We start from the raw sequence: 23,479 nt of genomic DNA on the forward strand, positions 1-23,479 counted from the left end.
CAATGGTATAGGAACCTTATTGGTATGTTTCGAGCTCAACAAAGCTAAAGGGAGATATTTCTAAACAAAATGTAGCATAATTAATGAGATCCATCCGTATTATCACTAATATCATTTCCCTTGATTTAGGGGAGTTTACTTGACCTTGGGATGCTTAATTTTTCAAAAACAAGTTAAGGGAGTTCCTTAATTTTCAAAACAATGAAAAACAATGACTCTCTAATCCAATGAGAACCTTATAATTATCATTTATGCTAATTAACCAATTAAGTTTTTATTTGTTAATGGAACATTTGATTGGGGTCATGAGATTAATTTGCGATCAGGGGGGCCACACTAGCTAGGTTTGAACTCTGAACCCTAGCTATCACAAACACACATTGGCCATTGTATGGCAAAGCTCAAGATATTTGATCCTTCTTTTGTCTGTTTTAAACGACAGTTGGTGAAGTAGTCGGTGAAGGGAAGACTGAGTTTGCACGTAGCAGCAATTGTTTATATAAAGATTCACCATTATCATATCGTTTGAAGAATTCTAACACTTATCCCTTTGACCAAAAAATATGCTTCAATAGCTTAAATAAGGATTCTATGGTTTCTTAAGAAGAAAGGCAAAAAAAAAAAAGGAAAAAAAAAAGAAAAGAAAAAAAAAAGGAAGAAAAAAAGAGGAAGGGTTTGCTGCCTAGTCAAGACCTCTGCATCAATGCAGGACCATTGAGAGGGCACGTAGGGACATCCAACAGGACGGATGTGGTGATCATTTCTCCGCCTATTGTTTGTGGGCACAAGGTAACGAGCCTAGACAATATTCTTTTTTCAAAAAATAATTAATTAATTAATTTCATTAGGGTATGACTATGTTGAAAGAAAAGAACATTTGTGTTCTATTTTTGGCAAACTCTCTTGTTACATGACTATGTTTGGAATGTAAGAAGATGAAAGAAAAATTTTGAAATAGAAGTGAGAAAGATACATAAACTTATGGGAGAGCGTGCCCCTTGTGCGTGCACAGGGCCCAATGAGTGTGCAAGCAAAAGCATCATGGGGGCAGGATTTTCGCCTTCATACGAGGCAGGGCGGTCATTTGCCCCCCCCCATTGTGTCTGGGTGTGGGCAGTACACTCCCTCACTGAGAACTTTTCTCCTAAAATTTAGGGAAACAGTTTTCTGTCCGAGAGTGTGGCCTACGTCAGCACTCCCAAGTGTCTATCTCTCTCCTCCTCAAAATAAGGGAGCAGAGGTGTCTTTTCATATGGAGAGGATAGAGATAGACTCATGGGAGTGTGGCCTACTAGGACTGCTGGCGTAGGCCACACTCCCCGACAAAATTCTTTTTCCCTAAAACTTATTATTACTTTTGTTTTATTATATCTTTTTTCTTTCTTTTTCTTTTCTATCCATTTCTTGCATTCCAAACATAACTTACATTAACATTCGAAAGAGGGGTTTTTTTTTTTTTTTTTTTTTAGGGGGGGGGGGGGAATGGAGGGAACAGACCCTTAATCTGGTTCGTCATTATTGCATCATGCTTACGCTTACAAATTAGTGAAACAAGAAAACGAGAAAAAGATGGTTTGGACTTAGAAGTGTGGAGAGCCACCGCCGAAGGTTTATTTATAGTATGAAGAAGAAATGTTTTAACTTTAGTACCTATTAGATGTTTGTTTAGATGGACCACACGGTGAAAGGAAAACATCCCTGTCATCAAAACTCACAACTATTTTTTCTTTCTGCTTCTAATTTTTTTATTTTCATGAAATTATCACTGTAGGGTTTGAATTTGTCTAATTATATTTGAGGTCCTATAATGATAATTTAGACCCCAAAGAATAGAAAAAGAAGAGAGAGAGAATCTGGTTAGAGAGGGATTTGACTTGTTAGTCTTATTTTTTTATTTGGGAGAATAATATGTATAGGGCATAATGGCTAATTATTGGTTCTTAAGAACAATACTGTTTTAATTAACTATGATCCTCTACCATTATAGACCTTAAGTACATGCTGTTTTGTATCAAGTCATGCTGGTTTTCCCTTTATATATTTTTTCTTGATAACATTTATCACAATTGTTCATACAAAAATAGTGTTATTTTTTATACTTCATTACTTCTTAATCATAATTAATATAGCCTTTTAGTCTATTATTCATTACCCATATCACCCTCATTCCTATGTAACCTATCCAAAGAGGAAGTTGAGGCATTGTTGGACCACAGACATGACCCATATTTATGGACACAAAGACCAGACCATTGAATTGGGTCCCCTCCCCCTCCCCCTCCCCAAAAAAAAAATCTCGATTAGGGCCAATTTAGAAATCGAATATTAGAGTTGGAGGAACTGTCGAATCGATGGTCCTTGATTTTGATTAATGTTGACTCTTAAGATTTTAGGAATCAATCGTTACTACACTTAGATTTTTATTTTTCATATTTTTTTAGTAAGTAAAATAGTAAAAAAAATCAATGAAACTTACTTCTTACAACGAGAACTACACGATTTTTGAATAAATAACTCTGAAAAAAAATCAAAACTATGTATTAATTTTTTAATTTTTTTTTGTGATTCTATTTTTTAGGGTTTCAATTGTTTCTCATTCTTGACCAAATCAATAGATATTGATTCTGTGACCAATTTTGGGTTTTTAGAACCTTCTTGGTAAAAGTATTGAACACAAGCCGTAGCTGTTGATTAATAAACAAACAATAACACAACCAATCCCTTGTAGAGATATACCAAATGTCATAACATTAGTGATGGTCTAAAATCAAGTCCCATAGGCCCCATGGAAATTTTATTTAGCATCTTTAATAAAACTTACTTAAAACTCCATTTTAGGATAATGCTTTTATTCAAAAAAAAAAAAAGCTATGTAAATTTTTTTTTTCATCTTCTGAGTGAAAAATAATGTATTTTATCAATTTCCACTTCAAATATTCCATAATAATAGATTTTAGCGAGGGTTCATGGAATTGGCTATCAGGCTCAATTCTATCACAACCTAGTTTTAAAGATTTTGGAATTAAAATAGTTTAAAATGTTTCATGAGAGAACCAATCAAACCTGACAATTAGAATTTTTTTTTTTGGTCATTGCACCTTTTGAACTTCAATTATGTTTATGATAATATTGACTAGATTTCCCTTCACCCACAGAGAATCTCTACACTACATAGATCTAAACCTTTAATTAACATTTGAACAAAAATCCAATCACAAGGACACATCACTTGTTTAGAGAAATTATCTTTTCTAATATTGGTGAAGGAAATCTTAATCTTTAAAATGGATTGCATTTTCCTTAAGTCATGCCATCATTGTGCTTAGATGAGCGTTAAAAAACATTTAAAAGATATTTCATATCTTCAATATATAGGGGGAGTGATGATAACCTTAGATTTATGGGTGAATCATTCAACATCATAGGTGAAGAGATTTTTTATTTTTCTTTTCCTCGAAATATAAAGGTTGTCATCAGGGAAATGTTACTAATTTTTATTATTATTTATTTAAAGAGTATGTAACTTTTCAAATATCACAAAACATCTACTCCATTCCAATTGGAAAGAGAGGACATGGTCTAGATCACTAATGTGTCAATTCAAAATCAGATGAATCAGCTGATTTGGATTAGAATTGGCTGACACCAATCCCGATTCTCACTGTTCCTAATCGTTGCTCCCTGAATTTTGGATCGATTGATTCGTAGTCAATTTTTTTTTATAAACCATCTTGAATAGGATTGATTATCTATGCTTAAATCGATTCGATTTTCACCATAAAATAGCTTAGATTTTCAATTCCTACACCGATTCAGGTTGATTCTGTTCCAATTCAGTTTAGAATCCTCTCTGATCGATTCCATTCCCGATTCCGAGTTTTAAAACCTTGTATAAAAATCTGATTCATATTGAATGCATTCAAAGTTTCAGACGGAATCACCATCGAATTAGTCGGAATCGTTTAGAATTTATTTTAAATAGAGTGGAATTGGTTGGATTGGTCACGACTCACGATCGATTCGGATTCAAACTGACTGATGCTATCGATCCGATTTCGATTTGTTAAACAATGGATGCACTCGTGTATTCATGTGTATCATGAGAATGGAGTGATCAGATGCGGGGAATGGAATGGGCGAGAGAGAGACACCACAGCTCACTGCTCTCATTAAAACAGCAAAAAAGCGAGAAAAATAAGAGAGAGAAGCTGCGTCGTCGTGCAGGCCGGCGGGATTCAGAAGGAATTTCAGAGCTAAGAAATGGAAAAATATATCAAAAATATCGAGTGAGATATTTGGATTTTGAGAGTTGTTTACTGTTCACTGGCTTTTGTCGGGAGAGATTTTTGATTTTATTCTCTTTCTCTCTCTCTCTCTCTCTATTAAGTTGGGAGTTCGGAGAGATTTTTATTTCTACCATTGGCAGATCGTGCGATGGCCGGCGCTGGAATATCGAAGACTCTTGAAAGAACCTTCCTTGGTCCTTTACTTTCTTTTCTAATTTAATTTTGAAAATGGTTAATATTAGTTAGGGCTTTCGAGTGTCGATCAAAATAAATTAGCCCTAAAAGTCCAACCAGGAAAAGGGAGGGGAAAAAAAAAGAAAAAACAGATCTTTGATCCACGCGTAGGGTTAAAGCGTTAGGATCGCCGGAGTTGCCGGAGAGAGATGTACGGTTGGCCTGTGTTTTATTCAGATAATTGACCCAATTACTCGCTCTTGCTGTTATGGAGTTTGGACTAAATTTAGGGTCTTTCCGTCCAGATCTTTGATTTAATCTTAATTTCTGTTCTCACACCTGGATCTCTTTGCATTTTTTTAGTCAGATAATCCAGTCTATTATGCCTTAATCTTCTATTTTGTGGATTAGGGCCTGCTGGGGGCTAAATCTAGGGTTTTGGATTTTTGTTCCGGATCATCTTGGTTAATCTTAAACTAGAGATCTTTGATGTTTCACTTATGTAGATCTCGCTGGCTGTAAAACCTGGTTTCACATGTTATGTCAAATTCTTGAAAAAAAAATAAAATGGGAAAAAGAATGCTACCTGGTGAGCTTGTGAAGATACTGTTCTGTCCCTATAGAATTTAAAAAATCTCATCCATGTTGATGCCCTTGCATGTTGCATGCATTCTCATTGATCCCCGCATTGGTGGATGGATGGGGGTTACACGATCAGACATCTCTTGTTCGAAAGAATTACATGGTGTCGTTGTGTAATTTGCTCGCAAAATCTCTCTTTTTCTTTATAGTAAACATATCATTTCACTCTCAGCTATTGGTTTGACATGTAAGATGCCAATATAAACAGGCAACATGCAAATCTCTCTCCTTAACCTAAATTCAAATTTTGGAATGACTTAAATCAGCCTGAGAATATATTTGATGTCTCTTACCATCATTCTGAGTAGGAAGGATGAGGACACCAAATGTCATTGTATTGCTCCTTCGAGTTTTTGTAAGGACAAATTTTCTATGTCACAATCAATTTATGACATAGCAGTTGTGACAAATAAAGAGAGGGTTGGGCAGACCGCTAGCTTTTCTGGAGCTAGCAGTTGTGATCAATGAAGAGGGTGGTGTGGGGTGAGGAGGGTAGGGGGTCATTTCCATAGGGAGTGGGAGAGAGACAGACTCAGCCTTGGCACAATGCTGATGTGCCCCGCCTTTATCCAGTACTTATACACCTCTTTTTTTCTTCCGGCATCGATGTATTAGCCTGCGCCCTCCCACAATTATGGCTATTTTAGAACTCTATATTATCACATAGACAACTTCTTTTGGGCTCAAATGTAAGCTTGGGACCTTGGGATGTCTACATGTTTAAAAATTTCAGCCACATTTGACGTGCCATGTTGTAAAAAAGTGTGTGTAAATCAAATAATTTCCTGCTCAGCCGTAGAGTAAAGATGCATGTGAAACGAAAATAGCAATTTCATGTAATGTTATATGTCATTTCTTTATCAAGGAAAAAGGATGAGCACACCGCCCATATACTACAAGCTAGCATTCGTTGTGTCTATCTCTCTCTTCCTATATTTGAAATGACCCTCATATCCTTCTGTATGATACCCAGTATCACGCCCCCATTGGTGCTGCCCGCTAGCTTACCACACATAGGCGGCGTGCTTTTCCCTCTCCTCTTTTTTAATTAGTCCTCATAGAATCTGATATTCTCGAGGCCGGTCTAGGTTGTAGTTGCTTGGATCCTAACCAGATGAATGGGTAGATTGTCTAGTTTGAGAGCATATTTGCATGAACATGGATGAAGAAAAACTCTACTACGAATGTCCAAAATACCTTCTCTGGATTCAATCAAAGGGTCAGATCCCATAGCTGAAGAGATTCTCTTTTCACCATGGGTGAAGGAAAACTCGGGTTTTCTTATTTTTGGGGTTGATCCATAAAATGTGATTGATCTGATTTATTATATCTGGTCTGGTCATATGATTGAGATAAATCAAAGTAACCAGAACCACCTGGTTTGTAAAAATGTTGCTAACCTGTTCTTAGTTGATCTATCTAACTTTGGCTATCATAAGTGGAAACAAACCAACATTTGTTAGGTCAATCCAAAGCATCTTGGAGCAGGGAACAACAATCTGAGGTCGGCAGATCCGCTGCCTTGTTCAGTTTAGAGATAGTTTTTATACAACTTCCATTTCCACGATCTCTCCTTTCTGACCTCATTCTTGTTTATTCCTCTCTCTCTCTCATTTGTTCTTTAAGTCTTAAACAAAACAGAAAAGAATTTCAGAATTCCTTTTAAGAGATTATCTTATAGAAGAAGACCCTTCCCACGTTCTCCCAATTGCCAGTGCAAGCGCGAGTCTTTCTCCTTCTGTCATTTTCAATCTTTCTTCTTCATTAAACTTAAGATTAATTGATTAATTAATCATAACTAGTCCTTTTCCAATGATTGTCCTTAAGACTTCCCTGTTTCTGCAATTCTCTCTGTTCTTTCTCTCTTAAACTAATGATTCTTAAATCTTAAACAAGGGGTCCCCAAAACCATCATTGGAGAGTTGAGACCTTTAAGGCCATTGAAGGGTCATACAATTTTAATCTTTCATTCCTTAAACTTCGCTCTGCTGAGTTGTTAATGGACCCATCTTGGCTACCTCTGTTTACTCGGTGTTAACTGGTCCTGTTTCTCCTTTTGAGTTAGTTAGAATATTAGATTATCAAAATTTAATGATTTCCTATTATTTTAAACTCAATCTGATAACTAACATTCTTCTCTGCTGTTGGGTATAAAAATGCCTCCTTAGTATGCTTTATCTCAAGCGTCGAGCATATCGAGCTTCTTGTTTAACAGCTTAACTGTAAGGGGAGAAACAGAACCATAAGAGAAGCCTTTACTTCTTCTCAATTCCTAAACTTTCTCCAAAACCCAATTCAGAGAAAGAAGAATGGAGCATGTAGAAGGTTTATCAGAGGGAGAATGGAGCTCTTTCAGTGGAATGTTCTCCACAGATGAGTCAGATTTCATGGCACAGTTGCTTGGGAACTACTCTGTTCCCCATGATCATGAAGCTGGATCAACCTTGAGCTTAGGGACTCTATCAAGTCTTTGGCCTGGTCATGAAGCCGCTGCCGCCGCCGGCAATACTACTGGGAGTGATGAGAGGACATACTATTGTTCAGATGGTGTTAACTCTAGTTTTATCTGTTACCCTCAAGGGAGTAACTATAGCAGTGGTACTAGTAGTCTCTTACTACCCTCACACCACCACCATGGTCACTACTATTTGAGCAATAGCAGCAGCTCCATGTCCATGGATTTCTCTATGGTTAACCCTTCCATTCAGGTATTTGCTGAGAACCCAGTTGAAGAAGCTGCTTGCTTGAATGAGGAGATGAGCAGTGACAGTGCACATGAATCTGGTGCATCCCCAGAAGCCGCCGCCGCCATTGCTCTTCGTGACAAGAAACTTCCACAACTAAAGAGGAGACCTGTAATGCTGGATCCTAATGTCAATTCAGAAGACAAACCTGAATACCCAAGGAAGAAATCTCGGATTCCAACAGGAGAAGTAAGTGTTAAATTTTATTTGAGATTATTACTTCCATATGAAACCCCAACTCCTTTTTTTGTTTTTTCATGTTTTGTAACAGAATGTCTGTAATTTAAAATTACAGGTTCAAAGGACTAAGAAGAATGTGCAATCAAAGAAAACCCAGAAACTGAACCTAAACAGCAATGATGATGAAGAGAATGCTGGTACAAATGGGCAGAGTTCTTGCAGTGACTGCTCAGAGGATGACTCCAATGCTTCTCAGGAGCTAAACGGAGGAGGAGCAACTTCAAGCTCCAAAGGTCCTGAAGCTCTAAACCTATTGAAAGGGAAAACAAGAGCCAGTAGGGGTTCAGCCACTGATCCACAAAGCCTCTATGCTAGGGTAAACTACTACTAACTCAACTGATCCACCATGAATGTTTGGCAAATCAGCTTAATCTAATGATCATTTTCTTTATATTTTACAGAAGCGAAGAGAAAGAATCAATGAGAGGTTGAGAATCCTACAAAACCTTGTCCCTAATGGCACAAAGGTAAGAAGCAAAAGCCATTAACACCTGGTCTAGTAGTACTACTATTCTTTATATGATCAGCATTACTTCTTCATCCATTCTCCAACTCATTCTCTCTTAATTGGAAATATATGACAGGTTGATATCAGTACAATGCTAGAAGAAGCTGTACAGTATGTCAAATTTTTGCAGATCCAAATCAAGGTAAGAACACTTGCAAGTAATCTTTTTTTCCTTTTTTAAGATGCCCTACAACACTAAAATCTATCCATTGGAGAAGGTTTACTAAGTATATTTTTTTCCCATTTTGTAGCTCTTAAGCTCTGATGATCTATGGATGTATGCTCCCATTGCTTACAATGGAATGGACATTGGGCTTGACTTGAAGTTATTATCTACAACCAGATGATGATGATAACTTTGGAAGGCATGCAGAGGGTGGTGCTGGATAACTATGCTGTTAATAAATCAATCCATTTACTACCTGGGTTCATTATATTTAACACTTTAACAGAAAAGAACAGTAAAAAAGAGACTTATTAATTCATAGATTCCTATCTTGTAATGGGTTGATCATCCAAATAAGTAAATTCAGAAAACCCTTTTCTCAATTTGCCTTTTTTTTTTCCTCATATGTTTCTGTTTCCAACATCCCACTTTGTGAATTGAAACTGCTGGCATGGCGATGATAACATAGTTTAGGGGGACCAAACAAACACTTCTCAAAATTATTTTTTTATGTACAAAAGTCTCTCATCAATGCAGTACTTGGCAAAACATGGTTGAAATGGGAACAATGGGAAACACTTAAAAACGAAAAAGTTTTAGGTATATTTTATGGGACAAATAAGCTGACTAATGTTCAATGAATTGGTGAGAGAATTATTAACAAAGAGAATGATATTTGAAAAAAAATAATGAAAAGAACAGATGATGAAAGAATTTAAAAACATGTCATGCCCACAATCTCCAAAAATGAATCAATTTGACTTTGAAGTATAATAAATTGTTTTAAAGTTTTGGAGAACTCTAGTAAACAGATTCTCTTTTTCTTTAATCATGATCTAATGTTATTGTCATGGATTGGATATTTAAACCTGATTAGATACAGATGGATCTTATGGACCACCTCATATTTCTTGTGGTTTGATAAGTGTAAAAGGTAATTAACATATTGTTCAGGTGAAAAATAATCACTATTCACAACTATGGAATAACAAATAATAGAAAATGCCTCTAGGGGTTATGGGGTCGGACCTGAGTTTATATTTCGTGATCAAGGGAAATGGCTATTTCCACGGAGATTCTAAGAAGAGAAAGAACACACGCAAATAATCATACACAAATGTGTGAAATTTAACATGGTTTGGCATGAATGTCTAATTAAAGAATTTTCCACTAATAATTTTATCCTTGTGTATATATAAGAGACCTAAAATCAATCCAATTATACATATAGAAGCCCAATAATAACTGTATAAGTACTCCACAGAATATAACACAACCCTACATGAAATAGAATCTAAGGCTTGGCTCTTGCAAAAACAAGGGCTTTATGGTCCAGCATAAGATTACATTTGCCAAAAAGCAACATGATGCAATGAGTTCTTACTACCAACTTTATCAATTTGGATCATCTACTACCGTGCTGCCGAGACACACAGAGGCAGGGAATGACCGCCTTATCCCTGTTCGGGTAGGAGTAAGGCGGTAATTCCCCATCTTGCTGTGTCTCGGCAGGACCGAGCAGCACGGTCCTGCCGGGCAGCTCGGCAGTAATTTTTCTGTTACCTGTTTTTAAATTTGAATAAGGTCAAAAGTTGTGTACTGTCATGTCCCACCCCCCTTCTCACAATAGGGGGTTGAAATGACCAACTCCTCCCCCCCAACCCTTAATCGACGCATCGTAAGCCCTCCCTACCTTATGCAGCCATGCATGAAAACCCTCCCCCTTCAAATTATTATTAGGAAAATATCTAACAAGCCCCACAGTCAGCTATCTTGAGGAACCCCAAATTGGATTGGCCCTTATGAACTTATTTACTCTTCCAAGTATCTTTGAATTGTCGGGGCTTAGAGAGAGAGGGAGATGAATTTTTTTCCTCTCAAGTTCGCTGTCCGGTACGGTTGTCCGGTTCCTCTCATAGGGAGGCAAAAATGACGACTTAACCTCACTCGGGCAACGTGTCCAAGCAGGGGGTTAGGTCATCATTTCGACCCCCCCTATGAGAGGAACGGGACAACTGTACCGGGCAGGGAACCTGAGAGGATAATGATCTCAAGAAACGTAGAAAAAAAAGATGAAGGAAAAAGATTAGGAGAAGGAGGGGTGGACGAGAGACTAAAGACTAAAGAGTTTGATGGCCGTAAATGAATATCTCTAATGACTAAATTATATGTTCCATGCTTGTTACTATTCTAGAAGAGCAACTGTAACAGATCAGTTGATGTTGTCTTTCAATGCTTTGGAGATGGAACGCAATGTGAGCTGCTTTTATTAAGTGAAAACAGTAGAGCAGTCTATACTCAGTTACTAAAGAGAGTACATTTCTCTCTTCTTTTTACAATTCCTTGAAGAAATACTAATTCGTCACCTTTGCCACCTGCAACCGGTCGGATCTGGACACCATTGAAGAAGTAAATAAGACATCCTGGCAAGTGGGTCCATAGGAGAAAGTCCGCTCAGCTCCAGTCTCTGCTATCAGATACTGATGGAAGACATTTTTAACTCGCCCAGGAAGTAGGAACATAACAAAAATGATCATAGAATCTTGATAAAAGCAGAAATTTTCTACATTGATTTTACTAACAAGTCCCAAACACCATATATTTACTAATTAATAATGATATTACAGTGGTTTAGGCCATGTAGTGAGAGAACTAGGCCTCATAAGCCCAATTAAAGCTTTACATGAATTACACAAACTGTTCTTAGAACTCGATAACATCCACATTCTGAGTCTTAAATAGTTAACAGTGATTCCTAGAATTATAGTCCATCTTTGAGTCTCTCCACCAGTCCACCCTAATTTAATTTGTTATGTCATCTTACACCTCAGGGGCCAAGCTTTAGCTTAAACCTCTTATCGGTCCCACCATAAATTTACAAAAATTGGAAGCCCACCCTCTGGAGGTACTTCTTGTGATAGTAAGCAAGGCAAACCATATCTCTGCACTGCTTGGGGATACATGGAAGTTCAACAGCAAGGATCACATGTTCAAGCACGATCCTCACTGACATGATTTGGGACTTCCGTTTGGCTGTCCAGTGGCATGTACTGTGCCATTATAGCTCTAATCTCCGAGTCCATGTATGACTGAAAGAAACAAAGAGAGGACATTAGCAACCTCATATAACAAGTTACGATAATCTTATCCATGACTACCATCAAAAGCCCATAGCCTTTTTGAATAAGTTTCTTGAAGTACACCAATGATAAAGGTTTACACAATCTACTCATCTATATTTGTGAACATAGTGAACAAAACTTACCCTCAATCTATATTTGTAAACAAGATAAACTCCACCAGCAGTCATGACCAAGCCTATAAAAATGGCCCAAAAGGCAGCCCACGTACTCTTTGCTTCAGTTGCCCGCTTACCTGAAGATGATCATGTCAAAGAAATCAAGCAAAGCACCATATAAGTATTAAGAGTATCTACTGAATCTACTCATGTCTATCAAATGACAAAACTTCGGGTCAACAAAACTCACTTATGCAAGTGTCATGATCCCTGATGTACAAGAGATCTCCACTACAAGTGCACTCGTAGCTACCCCATGTATTTTTACATGTGCATTCAGGGCATTGGCAAGCCTTTTTCTCTTTGCACTCGTCTATATCTATCAATGGCATGAAAAATACAGGAGAATAGAGCAATTGAAGGTAAACATTAAAATTATAATTCTTGCTGAAAATGAAGCAGATATGTTAATACCTCTCAGACCATAATAATGATATACAAAAGCTACAAATAAAAACACAGCACACATCCAAGTGGTTGACCCAGTCACCGCCTGGGCCTAGAGAAGCACAATTGGACAATCATGGCAATATTTCCCTTACACTACTTCCCAATGCATCTACAATATGTATTCAGGCAGGTTGAATCTGGCTTAGGAGATTGCCTTTGTGGGCCCCCAATGAATTCAAGGGTCCTGGTTGGTGCATGTGCAGCACGTGTACTACCATGCCATTGGTAGACAACTATTGCACCACCATTATGTGTATTAGATATCCTTTTGATGTAAAAAAATCACCCCACCATTTCTCTCTCTCTCTCCATCCCCCATTCCTTTGCCAATAATCTATAACAGAAGATGCTGGTTAGTGATAATTTCTTACCTTCACAGATTTTAACACCATCTCCTTTAAATCCAGGAGGACACTGGCACTTTTTGCCCTCGGTATCCTGATGATGAAAGAGGGAAACAATTAAAATATTCATCAAAATCCAAGTACTTAAGAAGCAACAATTGAAGAATCACCAACCACACAAGCAGAGAATGTGTGACCATCTTGAGTTTGCTGCCAACAACCCCCGTTATTTATCTTGCACCGTCCAGGTCCACTTGCTGCAAGGTACACAAGGGGAAAGAAAGGAGGGGAGGGGAATATATAAAAACATACTACATGGTCATAAGATGCTAAAAAGGAAACAAATTATATGCACTATAAGTTCAACCAGAAATTGCAAAAGAAAAGAAGCCCATTTCATCCACATGTTATACGTGTATAGCTTTTACTTTATTAAACAGAATCCAGCTGAAATTCATGGAGACAATTAACCTGCCTTCAAGAACATAAAGGGAAATATATATAGTGTTGTGCTATGCGTAACCGTGTTGCATACAATTGAACTGTAACCATGGCCCTGACTCTGCCATGTGGCGGTTCAGATGGGGCCAAAAATGTGTAGACATATAAATCCCCAGGTCCTTATTCACATGTCATGTTTCATCCTGAATTCCTGATTGGAGTTTGTCACATGGCAAAACGCAATACAGGACTGCAAGAGGGTGCATGGATATACATGGGAGTGTATGGCATTAGATGGAAGCGAAAATAATTGAATTTGAGGCTTAACTTGGCAAGTGGCCAAACTAGGCAAATCCTTAGTAATGTACTGTAGTTGAAGACTCAAAACAGTACCAAAACAGAATCTTTTCTCAGAGAAATAAATTCCAGATTAAAAAGAAAGTGCATTAGATAAAATCTAATGATCAGATGGACCTGACATTGAGGTCGACTTCACAAGCCCCAAAATCTCCAAGCCCAAAGAAGGATTCTGCTTCATGAAAGCAAAATTAATGTGAAGCAAAACCATCCCTTCGATCACCTGTCTCTTGCTCAATGACCCCTTCGAAACCAAGACCAGAAGCTGGTGGTAAACAAGAGACTGAAATTTGGAAAATCTAGCAAATCCACTCCATCCATTCTAGCAAAGACAGTTTCAAGAAACTCTCTCACCCGAACCTTGTCAATGAATGAAAAAATCAAAAAGAGGAGAAACAATCTTGACCTGCAATACCTTCGACCAGTTTGACGAGAGGATGCATTTGGTTTGTATTAATAGGAGCTATTTCTGAGGATTACCCTTTCTCCTATCAATGCTCCGGTTGCAGTCAGAATGGAGTTGTGGGGGTGACGAGGATGGGGGTGGCTAGTGGAGGTGGTGATCAGAGAGGGGAGGAGAGTAGATAGATTGAATTGTAGGGGCGTTAAATGTCAAATAGTGTAGGTAGGGTGCACATTTTAAGGCAATCTTGCAATTTTTTCTTCAAATCATGAGTATTATGAGACCCCACACATCCTTTTAATGGCAATAGAAGAGAAAGAGTTGGAGTTGCTTAGGGAGACTCCTTAGCCGACTCCAACATTACATAGACTATCCCTTTTAAAGTCTAACTCATATAGACTTTAAAAGGGTTATGAACTCAAGTCATTCAACATAAAACAAATTAAAGAAAAGACATAATTAAAATGAACATAACTTAAATTGGACCACGGTTCAACCAATCTGAACCAAACCAACTTAAAATAGAAATTAAAAGAACTAAACAAACTAGGCCAAGCTAGGCTGGCCTTTCTTGGTCTTCCTCCTGCGGTATGTCTTCAATACTGCATCACCTAGATATTTAATGGTAATATTTGCCACATCGTTCTTCCCCGTGGCAGAACCAGACCATGGTTACAATCAAATTGTAATCACCGATGATTATAATTCAGTCAGTTTGACATAATATAAAATATGCACATTAAAATATATATGTGGTTTTTTTTTTTTTTTTAATAAAATCTCCTGTCTCATAATTTAGAAACAACCCTACCAACTTCTTTTCTCCTTAACATACTGGACATTATTTGTTTAAACAAAAAACCTGACAGAAGGATGTCTATGTAAGAAAAGAAGGCCAATATGTTGGGAAAAAAAAAAAACAAAGAAAAACACCATGAAGCATAAGTAGGTAAAACAGTAACATAAATCCTCCAATTCTTTTGTTGTGCCCAAGGGGGGGGGGATTGTTGCTTACACTATATGGGTACATTCTAAGAGATCATTCAAAGGCAAGCTAAAATTTCATGCACAAGAGAAGGTTATACAGATTTACCTTTGCAAGTACTGTAACCATCTCCCTTGAACTGAACACCATCAACCAGGGGACACTCGCATACTTTTCCACGGAATGTATCCTATGAAAACAATGCAACTATTAATAGGGACAGAAACAGCTGGGCACATACCATATCTACATGGCTGAGATTAATACCTTGCAGGCAGTAACATTTAGTGTTTTATCTTGCCAGCAACCACCGTTATTATCTAAACACTCATTTGTCTCTACATCTGCAAGAAGATGCAATTTAAAAAAAAAAAAAAAACAGTCACAAGTAAGCAAATAACCTGATGGAGATTTAATATTCCAAAATTTACTTTGAAGTCATTAATAAGGCTCACCACCACTCAAACACACAGCTGGATCAGTAGTTTCCTCAAAACCAGAACAAATAGCCTTCAAAACAGCACCTTTTTGTAACTTCCCTGTGTAACATATTATAGAATCAGATATATGCTAGATGTTATTACAGCAAGAAATAAAAGCTTCCAAGACTGACCTCGATACTGTCGATTGTTAACGACAAGGGTAGGTAGTATGGTTACATCACCTCTTGATCCTTTCCCAACCTGTAGAAGTGTTCTTATCATATTATAGTTAAAATAACAGTTCCAAAGGATGTTCCCTATAGAATAAGCAACCAAATTCACTGAAATATGCTATGGAAGCATTTAAGATAAAGAAGGAGCCACCTACTTGGGCTTCCTGCTCTTCTTCTAAAACAGGATTTTTAGAGTCTGCAATTGGGTCTCCCATACACTTCTCAATCTTTTTACCATCAAGACCTGCCCAAACGCAAAGTTTATGTTAAAATTGTTTTGTTCATGATGAATAATTCTTAGAATCCAGATTAGCAACAATAAATCTACCTAGAGATTTGATAACAGCATCAGCACAGTCCTTGTTGTACTTTTTCTCCTTCATTGGACATCTTATTTGAAAATCGGTTACATAATCCCACCAGACCCAGGGCTTTTTGCTCTCGTTTGCCACTCTAAAAACACATAATTGTCTCAGATTTTCAATAACAACATCTTTCCCTTCATAACCTCGACTGAAATCCTGTTCAGGGTCAGGCGCACAATATCTTCCATGATTTATGCACTGGGATTTGCATTGTCTGCTTATCGTGAATGCTCGAGGACAGTACCAGGTTATATAATGGGGTGTAAACTGCGTATAACCCCCTTTTTCAAGAATCTGTGCTGCACCCTTGAAATCCTTCACAAACTCCATCAGCATATCACACTTGATCCCACATTCATCATTGCTATTGGTCCACAACTCATACTCCACACGGTCATCTGGATGTGGAACAGCTTCTCTCCAGTCGAGGTTCACATTGACCATATCCCCAACCCTGATTGGCTTCTTCAACTTTTCACCGAAGTCTTTATCAATAAGGGCAGATGGAATTGTTATATTCTCAATATACTTTGCAGATGCCCCATCCTCTTGGGGTGAATCCATCGTTATCAGTGGTTCTTCAATGTCATCTGCTACAAGCACTGCAGAAGCCCCAGCTTTCTGTGCATTCCAAACCTTTAAGGCAAAAAAGCAATCTGTACAGGAATATAAATTGTTCCAGTCCATTAAAATGCATCTTCATTAAGACAAGATTCGACATCTGACAATATAAGTAACAAAAAAGAAGTTGAAGAACAGATAAATTAACAAAAATGGGTAAAATTGTGAAGAAGCTATCAACACACTTATGCACAGGCAGACATATGGGTGTGTGCACAAACACACTTTCTCTATCCACCCATACAAATGTGTTTGTTCATGCACATGCATGCGCACATGCACAAAGACCACGAGAGAGAGCATCCACCTTCAAACCACTTAGTTGCTGTTCTGTCTACTTGATTCAAAATTCAGGTTCTAAATACCTGTCCTTTGGCATTTTAGCAAGGGAAAATTTCTCACTCCCCTATACTTGCCACCCTACATTTTATTCAAACTCCCCTACTCAAACTTCCACATCTGATTCCCCCCAAAAAGCAAACTTCTACCTCTCCTTCTTCCCTGATACCTTTAAAATACCCAAATAACCCCTTTGCTAACCGCTTCTCATCATCTCTATCCTCCTCCTTTATCTATTTTTTATTATTTTATCTATTTTACTATTTCTCCATTATTCAATCAATTTTTATTCTAACAAACCACCTCCTCCTACTTCTTCTTATTCTTTTGCAAACAGGGCAACCCCGCTACCCCCTTTCCTCCCTCCCCAACCCCCTATACCCCGTCCTCACCCACCCTTACCCTGCCGTGCAGCCCCGCCCAGCCCCACCCTCTGGTCCTGCAATTTTTCACTCAAAACTGGGAGATCAGGCAGTTGCTAACACATATACCCTCCGAGTGGCAAACTGGGAGATCTATTAATAAGAAGCTAATCTTGGGGGATTCGATTAGGAGGATTACAGCAAATCAAATCAGCCTCTCTTTAGAAACAGAGAAAGGGCAGCAAGAATGAATAGGTCACACTCTCCTCTATTTTCACTACTTTCTGCATTCATGTTTTCGATTTCATGGGCAGCTGCAGCTTCAAACACAGTCAAGAAAACAACTTTTTCCAATGCCTTTTTTCCCATTCTCAATCCTACATTCCACTCTACACCAGAACCAATTCTTCTTATTCAACAATCTTAGAATCTACTATAGAAAACCTCAGATCCTATTCCTCTACAACACCAAAAGTTCTGCTTATTATTACTCCCATGCATGAATCCCACATCCAAGCAGCTGTTTATTGTTCCAAAAGCTATGGCCTACAGGTCAGAGTTCGAAGCGAGGGCCACGACTATGAAGGCCTCTCCTACGTTGCAGATTCTCCCTTCATTATGCTTGACATGACCAATTTTAGAGAACTCAATGTCAATATAGAAGATAACAGTGCATGGACTTTACACCACCATAGGCGTTGGTGGGCACTTCAGTGGAGGTGGGTTTGGTCCCATGGTGAGTGTTAGGAGTAAGGGGGAGTCGTGAATAGGCTAGCGTCAGCCCCTATTCACGATTCCTCTATTGGGGGTATTTTTGTCTTTGGGTGTTATTATGTTTTAACCTATTTAATATTATGTTTTGGGGGCAGTTACTCTTACAGCTGCAACCCCAATTGTGCAGTTTCTCTCCTTCTTTGAATCTACTCCATTTGTTGCATCCTCGTTGCCTGCTTCAGAGATGGACGATGATCTCCCTCTTTATGTTGTCAATACTTCTTCTCCTGTGCAGGATCCTTTGCCTCCGGTGCCACCTCCTCCAAAACCATTGGCTGTTTTTCGTCGTCGCCCACCTGATGAGCCGACACATCGCATTACACCTATGGAGAGATACAGTACCCAGGCAGCACCATCTACCACGTTATCCTCGCCTTCAGATCCCACTTCAGGTACTTCCTCCTCTGTTACTGTGCCTCCTTTTTCTGATCTTGATGTTCCTATTGCTACCCGTAAGGGGGTTCAAAGTTGTACCCAACACCCTATTGATCGTTTTGTGTCCTATGCTCGTTTGTTCTCTTCTTTTGTTGCTTGTTTGTCTACTCTTGACAGTTATCCTATTCCTAAGTCGGTGGTAGAGGCCTTGGCTCACCCTGGGTGGAGGGCTGCCCTGATTGAGGAGTTATCTGCTCTAGAGGACAATCAGACATGGGATCTTGTTTCTTTACCCTCTGGTAAGTCTGCTATCGGTTGTCGCTGGATATTTGTGGTGAAGGTTAATCCTGATGGGTCTGTGGCTCGGTTGAAGGCCCGTCTTGTTGCTAAGGGCTATGCCCAGGTATATGGTGTGGACTATCTGGATACTTTCTCTCCGGTTGCAAAGCTTACTTCTGTCCGCATTTTGATTTCTTTGGCTGCTATACATCACTGGCCGTTATTTCAGCTAGACGTCAAGAATGCGTTCTTGCATGGGGACCTCCTTGAGGAGGTGTATATGGAGCAACCTCCTGGTTTTGTTGCTCAGGGGGAGTCTGGTAAGGTGTGTAAGCTGAGGAAATCTTTGTATGGGCTGAAACAGTCACCGCGAGCTTGGTTTGACCGCTTTACGGATGTTGTGCTGGAGTTTGGTTTGACTCGGTCTGAGAGTGATCACTCAGTGTTTTTCAGGCAGTCAGATGCAGGGAAGATATTTTTGGTAGTTTATATAGATGATATTGTTATTACAGAGGATGAATCTTCAGGTATTGAGAGCTTGAAGACATATTTGAGACAGCAATTCCAGACTAAGGACCTGGGATGACTGAAGTACTTCTTGGGTATTGAGGTAGCTAATCAAGGAAAGGGATTTCGCTCTCACAGCGAAAATATGTGCTTGATTTACTTTCAGAGACAGGATTACTGGGATCTAGGCCTTTGGATACTCCTATGGATCCAAATGTGAAACTCATAGTAGAGGATGGGGATGTTTTGGATGATCCCGAGAAGTATCAAAGGCTTTTAGGGAAACTCAACTATTTGACTGTGACTAGACCTGACATCTCTTTTCCTGTCAGTGTGCTAAGTCAATTTATGTCCGCCCCTAGGACAGCTCATTGGGAGGCAGTTATAAGGGTGTTGCGATATATTAAGAAGGATCCAGGGTGTGGTCTCCTGTATTCTAATCATGGTCATAGAAGGATTGAAGGATTTACTGATGCGGATTGGGCAGGATCTCCTATTGATCGAAAGTCTACTTCGGGCTACTGTGTCTTTGTTGGAGGGAACCTAGTTTCATGGAAGAGTAAGAAATAGACTGTAGTACCTCGGTCTAGTGCAGAGTCAGAGTATCGGGCTATGGCTCATGGCACTTGTGAGCTAATGTGGATTAAACAGTTGATGACTGAACTTGGACTTGGTGATGATTCTCCTATGCTGTTGTGGTGTGACAGTCAGGTTGCTATTCATATTTCTGAAAATCCGGTGTTTCATGAGAGAACGCAATACATTGAGGTCGATTGTCATTTTATTCGTGATAAGCTGCAGCAAGGGATTATTTCCCCTCGGCATATTCGCACTGGGGAGCAGCTTGCTGATTTGTTCACCAAGTCTTTGGGAAGTATAAGAGTGAATTACATTTGTACCAAGCTGGGCATGATTAACATCTATGCTCCAGCTTGAGGGGGAGTGTTAGGAGTAAGGGGGAGTCGTGAATAGCCTAGCGTCAGCCCCTATTCACGATTCCTCTATTGGGGGTATTTTTGTCTTTGGGTGTTATTATGTTTTAACCTATTTAATATTATGTTTTGGGGGCAGTTACTCTTACGGCTGCAACCCCAATTGTGCAGTTTCTCTCCTTCCTTCTCCTCTCTTCTTCTCTCTTCTTCTTTCTTCTTCTTCTTCACTTAAACTTACAGTGAGAAAGTATGGCGTTGCTGCTGATCACATTGTCAATGCTCGAATGGTTGACAGGAAGGGTAGAATTCTCACCAAAGCATCCATGGGGGGAGATCTATTCTGGGCAATCAGAAGAGGCGGAGAAGCAAGCTTTGAGGTTATAATCTCATATAAGATTAAGCTTGTCCCACCTATTGTCACTGTTTTTAGCTTCTAGAATTGCGTGTTGAAAGCATGGACTAGGAGTACCTAGCATTTGAAAGCATGGACTGGGAGTACCCCACCCTCCCCAACTCTTTGTTCCTCGGTGGGTTGGGGTTTGCTGCTGGGAGGGTGTGTGTGTGTTAGGAATTCCATTTCAACTTCACCATTCCACTCGTCCACTGGAAAGGGAAACCACAATTCCAAATCCTGGTTTCAGCTGTGGGAACTGGAGGTACCGACCCTCAAACCGTTAAACCTTCCAGAGGGTAGGGCTGGGCGAGATTGCAGGAGAGGGTGGGGTTGCAGGGCAGGGGGCAGGGTGAGGTTGGGGTCGAGGGGCTTGCGGAGGGAGGAAAGTGGGGTGGCTGGGTTGCCCTATTCGCAAAAGAAGGAGGAGGAGGTGGTTAGTGAGAATAAAAAATTGATTGAATAATGGAGAAATAGTAAAATAAATAAGATAGATTAAAAAAAAGATAAAAGAGGAGGAGAGAGATGATAAGAATCGGTCAACACAGGGGTAATTTGAGTATTTTAAATACCAGGGGAGAAGGAGAGGTAGAAGTTTGCATTTTTGGGAGAATTAATTAGATGTGAAAGTTTGAGTAGGGGAGTTTGAGAAAATATAAGGTAAGTTTAGAAGAGCGATAGAAATTTTCCCTTTTAGTAACAATTCCTCATGTAACCTCTTCTTCATACACTTCCAACTAAATACTTTATCTAGGTAAGGTGCTTACCTGGCTCATATATCATATGGAAATAATGGACTAAGTTGCACAAAATCGGAGATAAGAATCAAAAGCAAAACCAGAAATTGGTTCAGATTCCATTATTTACTTTGATCTGTTAAAACCTGTAACTCATGACCACAATTACACTCTAACCCATCCCTGGACATAAGATTCCTCCAATTCTCAATCCTCACCAGGCAACAATCAAATAACACAACCCAGCCAGTCAGCCACGTAATATCTCACCTTTTCTTACTTCCAGATCATCAACCCCATATCTTAACTTACAAAATTTAATTTAGCCAACTCTATTCTGGTTCAAATTTGTAGAACCACCAAATAGACCTCTTATGAATAGGCTTTGAATCAGTTTAGTATTCAAGCTTGCTCAGACATGTTGTCTTAAGTTGCAGATGTTTTAGAGAAAGGTTTGTTTGATTGCCAATATATAATAATCCTACATTGGTTGTCTAAGCACAAGAAAGAAGTGGTATCAGCCAAGGTTTTCCTGGATCAAGCATAGATAGATGCCAATTTCCCCCCCTCATAGCACCTTTTTATCAGAATGGATGGAATACATGAAGTGAGCTATATATTCATCTATTCCAAAACAAACAAGGAAATAATTAAAAAAAAAAAAAAAAAAAAAGGTGCAAAAATATCATTAGCCCCATGATCTGTGGAGCAACTAGGTCCAAGGACACAACACGTGTCCAACATGGGAACTTCATTCATTTAGAAGAGTCCACTCGACACCACTCTAGAGTAAAATCTGTAATAATTCGCCAATTCAGATCAGTTAAATGGAATCACTCTTTTTTTAATGGAAATTGGAAACACTATATTTTTGCAAGGTACGCACAAAATTCTAATCCGCCCATCCAGTGCACTAGAACCTAATCTTTTAAACACAGATACCGCAAATAAGACATTTGGAACAGCTCAAAAGTATCAACAGTACTTGCAAACTTATTTTGTACAAAGAATAGAAATTGAAAAAGGGCAGCTTGGGTTGATATCCCTTCCAAGGGATCAATAATGATAACCCATGACAAAGTCGGTTCCAAATGTTAAAGAGGTAAGGGAAAATTAGCCAGGACTAAATTGAATTGAATCAGGCTCAAAATCATGGATCAATTCCACTAGGCAATGCAAGGCATCCATTTTGGAGGCCTGGATAAACCACCTCAGGATCCTATTTTTAGACCGTGGGCACCAATAACTTCCTCTGTAAGCATTCACGAAAAAATGTAGTACAATAAGCAGACACACTATCCATGGCTAGTGCTTAAATAAAACTGGATGTAAGTGTTATTGCAGAGAAACTAAAGTAGAATAGCTTGATGAATTTCAAAACATATAGATGGATACATCAGACATTCATCCTCTTTTTTTTTTCTCTTTTCAGAGTTCGGAATTCAGAATTCAGAATCGAATAGCGTACCTCCTCGATCGACCAGAACAAATGTTGGGAGAGCTCCGGGTTTTGCCTTGAAAGATATGTCGAACTCGTGGAAATCCTTACAACCCTTCACGTTCTGCTTTGGATACACAACCGTCCCGGCCATGCTCCCTCCATATTGAGGTATTCCAAAGTTTCCGATGGAGCTGTCATGACTACCTTTAATACTATCCGGAGATGTCACAGTTAAGCTGTTCTTCTCCACCACGAACCTTGCCGTCGCCCGCGATATAAGAGAAACCCAAAACAACAGTACCAGAAACCCTAGCCTAAACCCTACCTCTGATCTCCGTGTCTCCATTTAAGAATTCTCAGAGCTCAACACCAGTATTAGCGGAGATGATCAAGGGATTACAATCACAATATGTGACAATAAAATTTGAACAAATAACCAAAAAAATTAAAAAAAAAATCCTAATTTATCTGTTTTCACTTTTCCATAAATCCTGTGATGTCTTAATAAGCGATAAATCTGTAAAATGGATTTCTCGTTTCAGCGATTCATGAAAACAAATGGGCCACAGTGCAGTAAAGAGGAAACCAACTCCCACCGAGAAAAGGATAGAAACTTCAAAATTGATTACTAGTTGCAGAGTTGCAGTGGCGTTTTAAATGTGA

The 23,479-nt window shown here is 38.9% G+C and overlaps 2 protein-coding genes across 2 annotated transcripts; one reads left to right on the forward strand and one right to left on the reverse strand.

Moving 5' to 3' along the window:
- The first annotated feature begins 7,335 nt into the window (after positions 1-7,335).
- On the forward strand, positions 7,336-9,173 carry LOC122658219 (transcription factor bHLH84-like). The gene is made up of 5 exons (XM_043853133.1): positions 7,336-8,035; positions 8,142-8,402; positions 8,488-8,553; positions 8,671-8,736; positions 8,846-9,173. The coding sequence occupies exons 1-5, from the start codon at positions 7,412-7,414 to the stop codon at positions 8,939-8,941; spliced, it is 1,113 nt and encodes a 370-aa protein (XP_043709068.1). The 5' UTR covers positions 7,336-7,411; the 3' UTR covers positions 8,942-9,173.
- Positions 9,174-11,342: 2,169 nt separating this feature from the next.
- LOC122658922 (vacuolar-sorting receptor 3-like) lies at positions 11,343-23,226 on the reverse strand. Its single transcript, XM_043854082.1, has 12 exons — positions 22,844-23,226; positions 16,022-16,714; positions 15,849-15,937; positions 15,652-15,721; positions 15,494-15,577; positions 15,306-15,382; positions 15,147-15,228; positions 13,027-13,109; positions 12,880-12,946; positions 12,249-12,377; positions 12,026-12,135; positions 11,343-11,849 (listed from the first exon to the last, which is right to left on the reverse strand). Exons 1-12 carry the CDS (start codon positions 23,160-23,162, stop codon positions 11,751-11,753), a joined length of 1,902 nt encoding a protein of 633 aa, XP_043710017.1. The 5' UTR covers positions 23,163-23,226; the 3' UTR covers positions 11,343-11,750.
- Between the last annotated feature and the right edge of the window lie 253 nt (positions 23,227-23,479).

The sequence above is a fragment of the Telopea speciosissima genome, chromosome 4, assembly GCF_018873765.1.
Source record: "Telopea speciosissima isolate NSW1024214 ecotype Mountain lineage chromosome 4, Tspe_v1, whole genome shotgun sequence".
NCBI classification, from domain to species: Eukaryota; Viridiplantae; Streptophyta; class Magnoliopsida; order Proteales; family Proteaceae; genus Telopea; species Telopea speciosissima.

Coding starts and splice junctions, on each gene's coding strand:
- LOC122658219 (XM_043853133.1), top strand. CDS start 7,412: ATGGAGCATGTAGAAGGTTTATCAGAGGGAGAATGGAGCTCTTTCAGT. Junction 8,036..8,141: donor CTCGGATTCCAACAGGAGAA/GTAAGTGTTAAA, acceptor TTAAAATTACAG/GTTCAAAGGACTAAGAAGAA. Junction 8,737..8,845: donor TTTTGCAGATCCAAATCAAG/GTAAGAACACTT, acceptor CCCATTTTGTAG/CTCTTAAGCTCTGATGATCT.
- LOC122658922 (XM_043854082.1), bottom strand. CDS start 23,162: ATGGAGACACGGAGATCAGAGGTAGGGTTTAGGCTAGGGTTTCTGGTA. Junction 15,383..15,493: donor AGCTGTGTGTTTGAGTGGTG/GTGAGCCTTATT, acceptor ATCTTCTTGCAG/ATGTAGAGACAAATGAGTGT. Junction 12,378..12,879: donor TGGTGTTAAAATCTGTGAAG/GTAAGAAATTAT, acceptor TGCCATTGATAG/ATATAGACGAGTGCAAAGAG.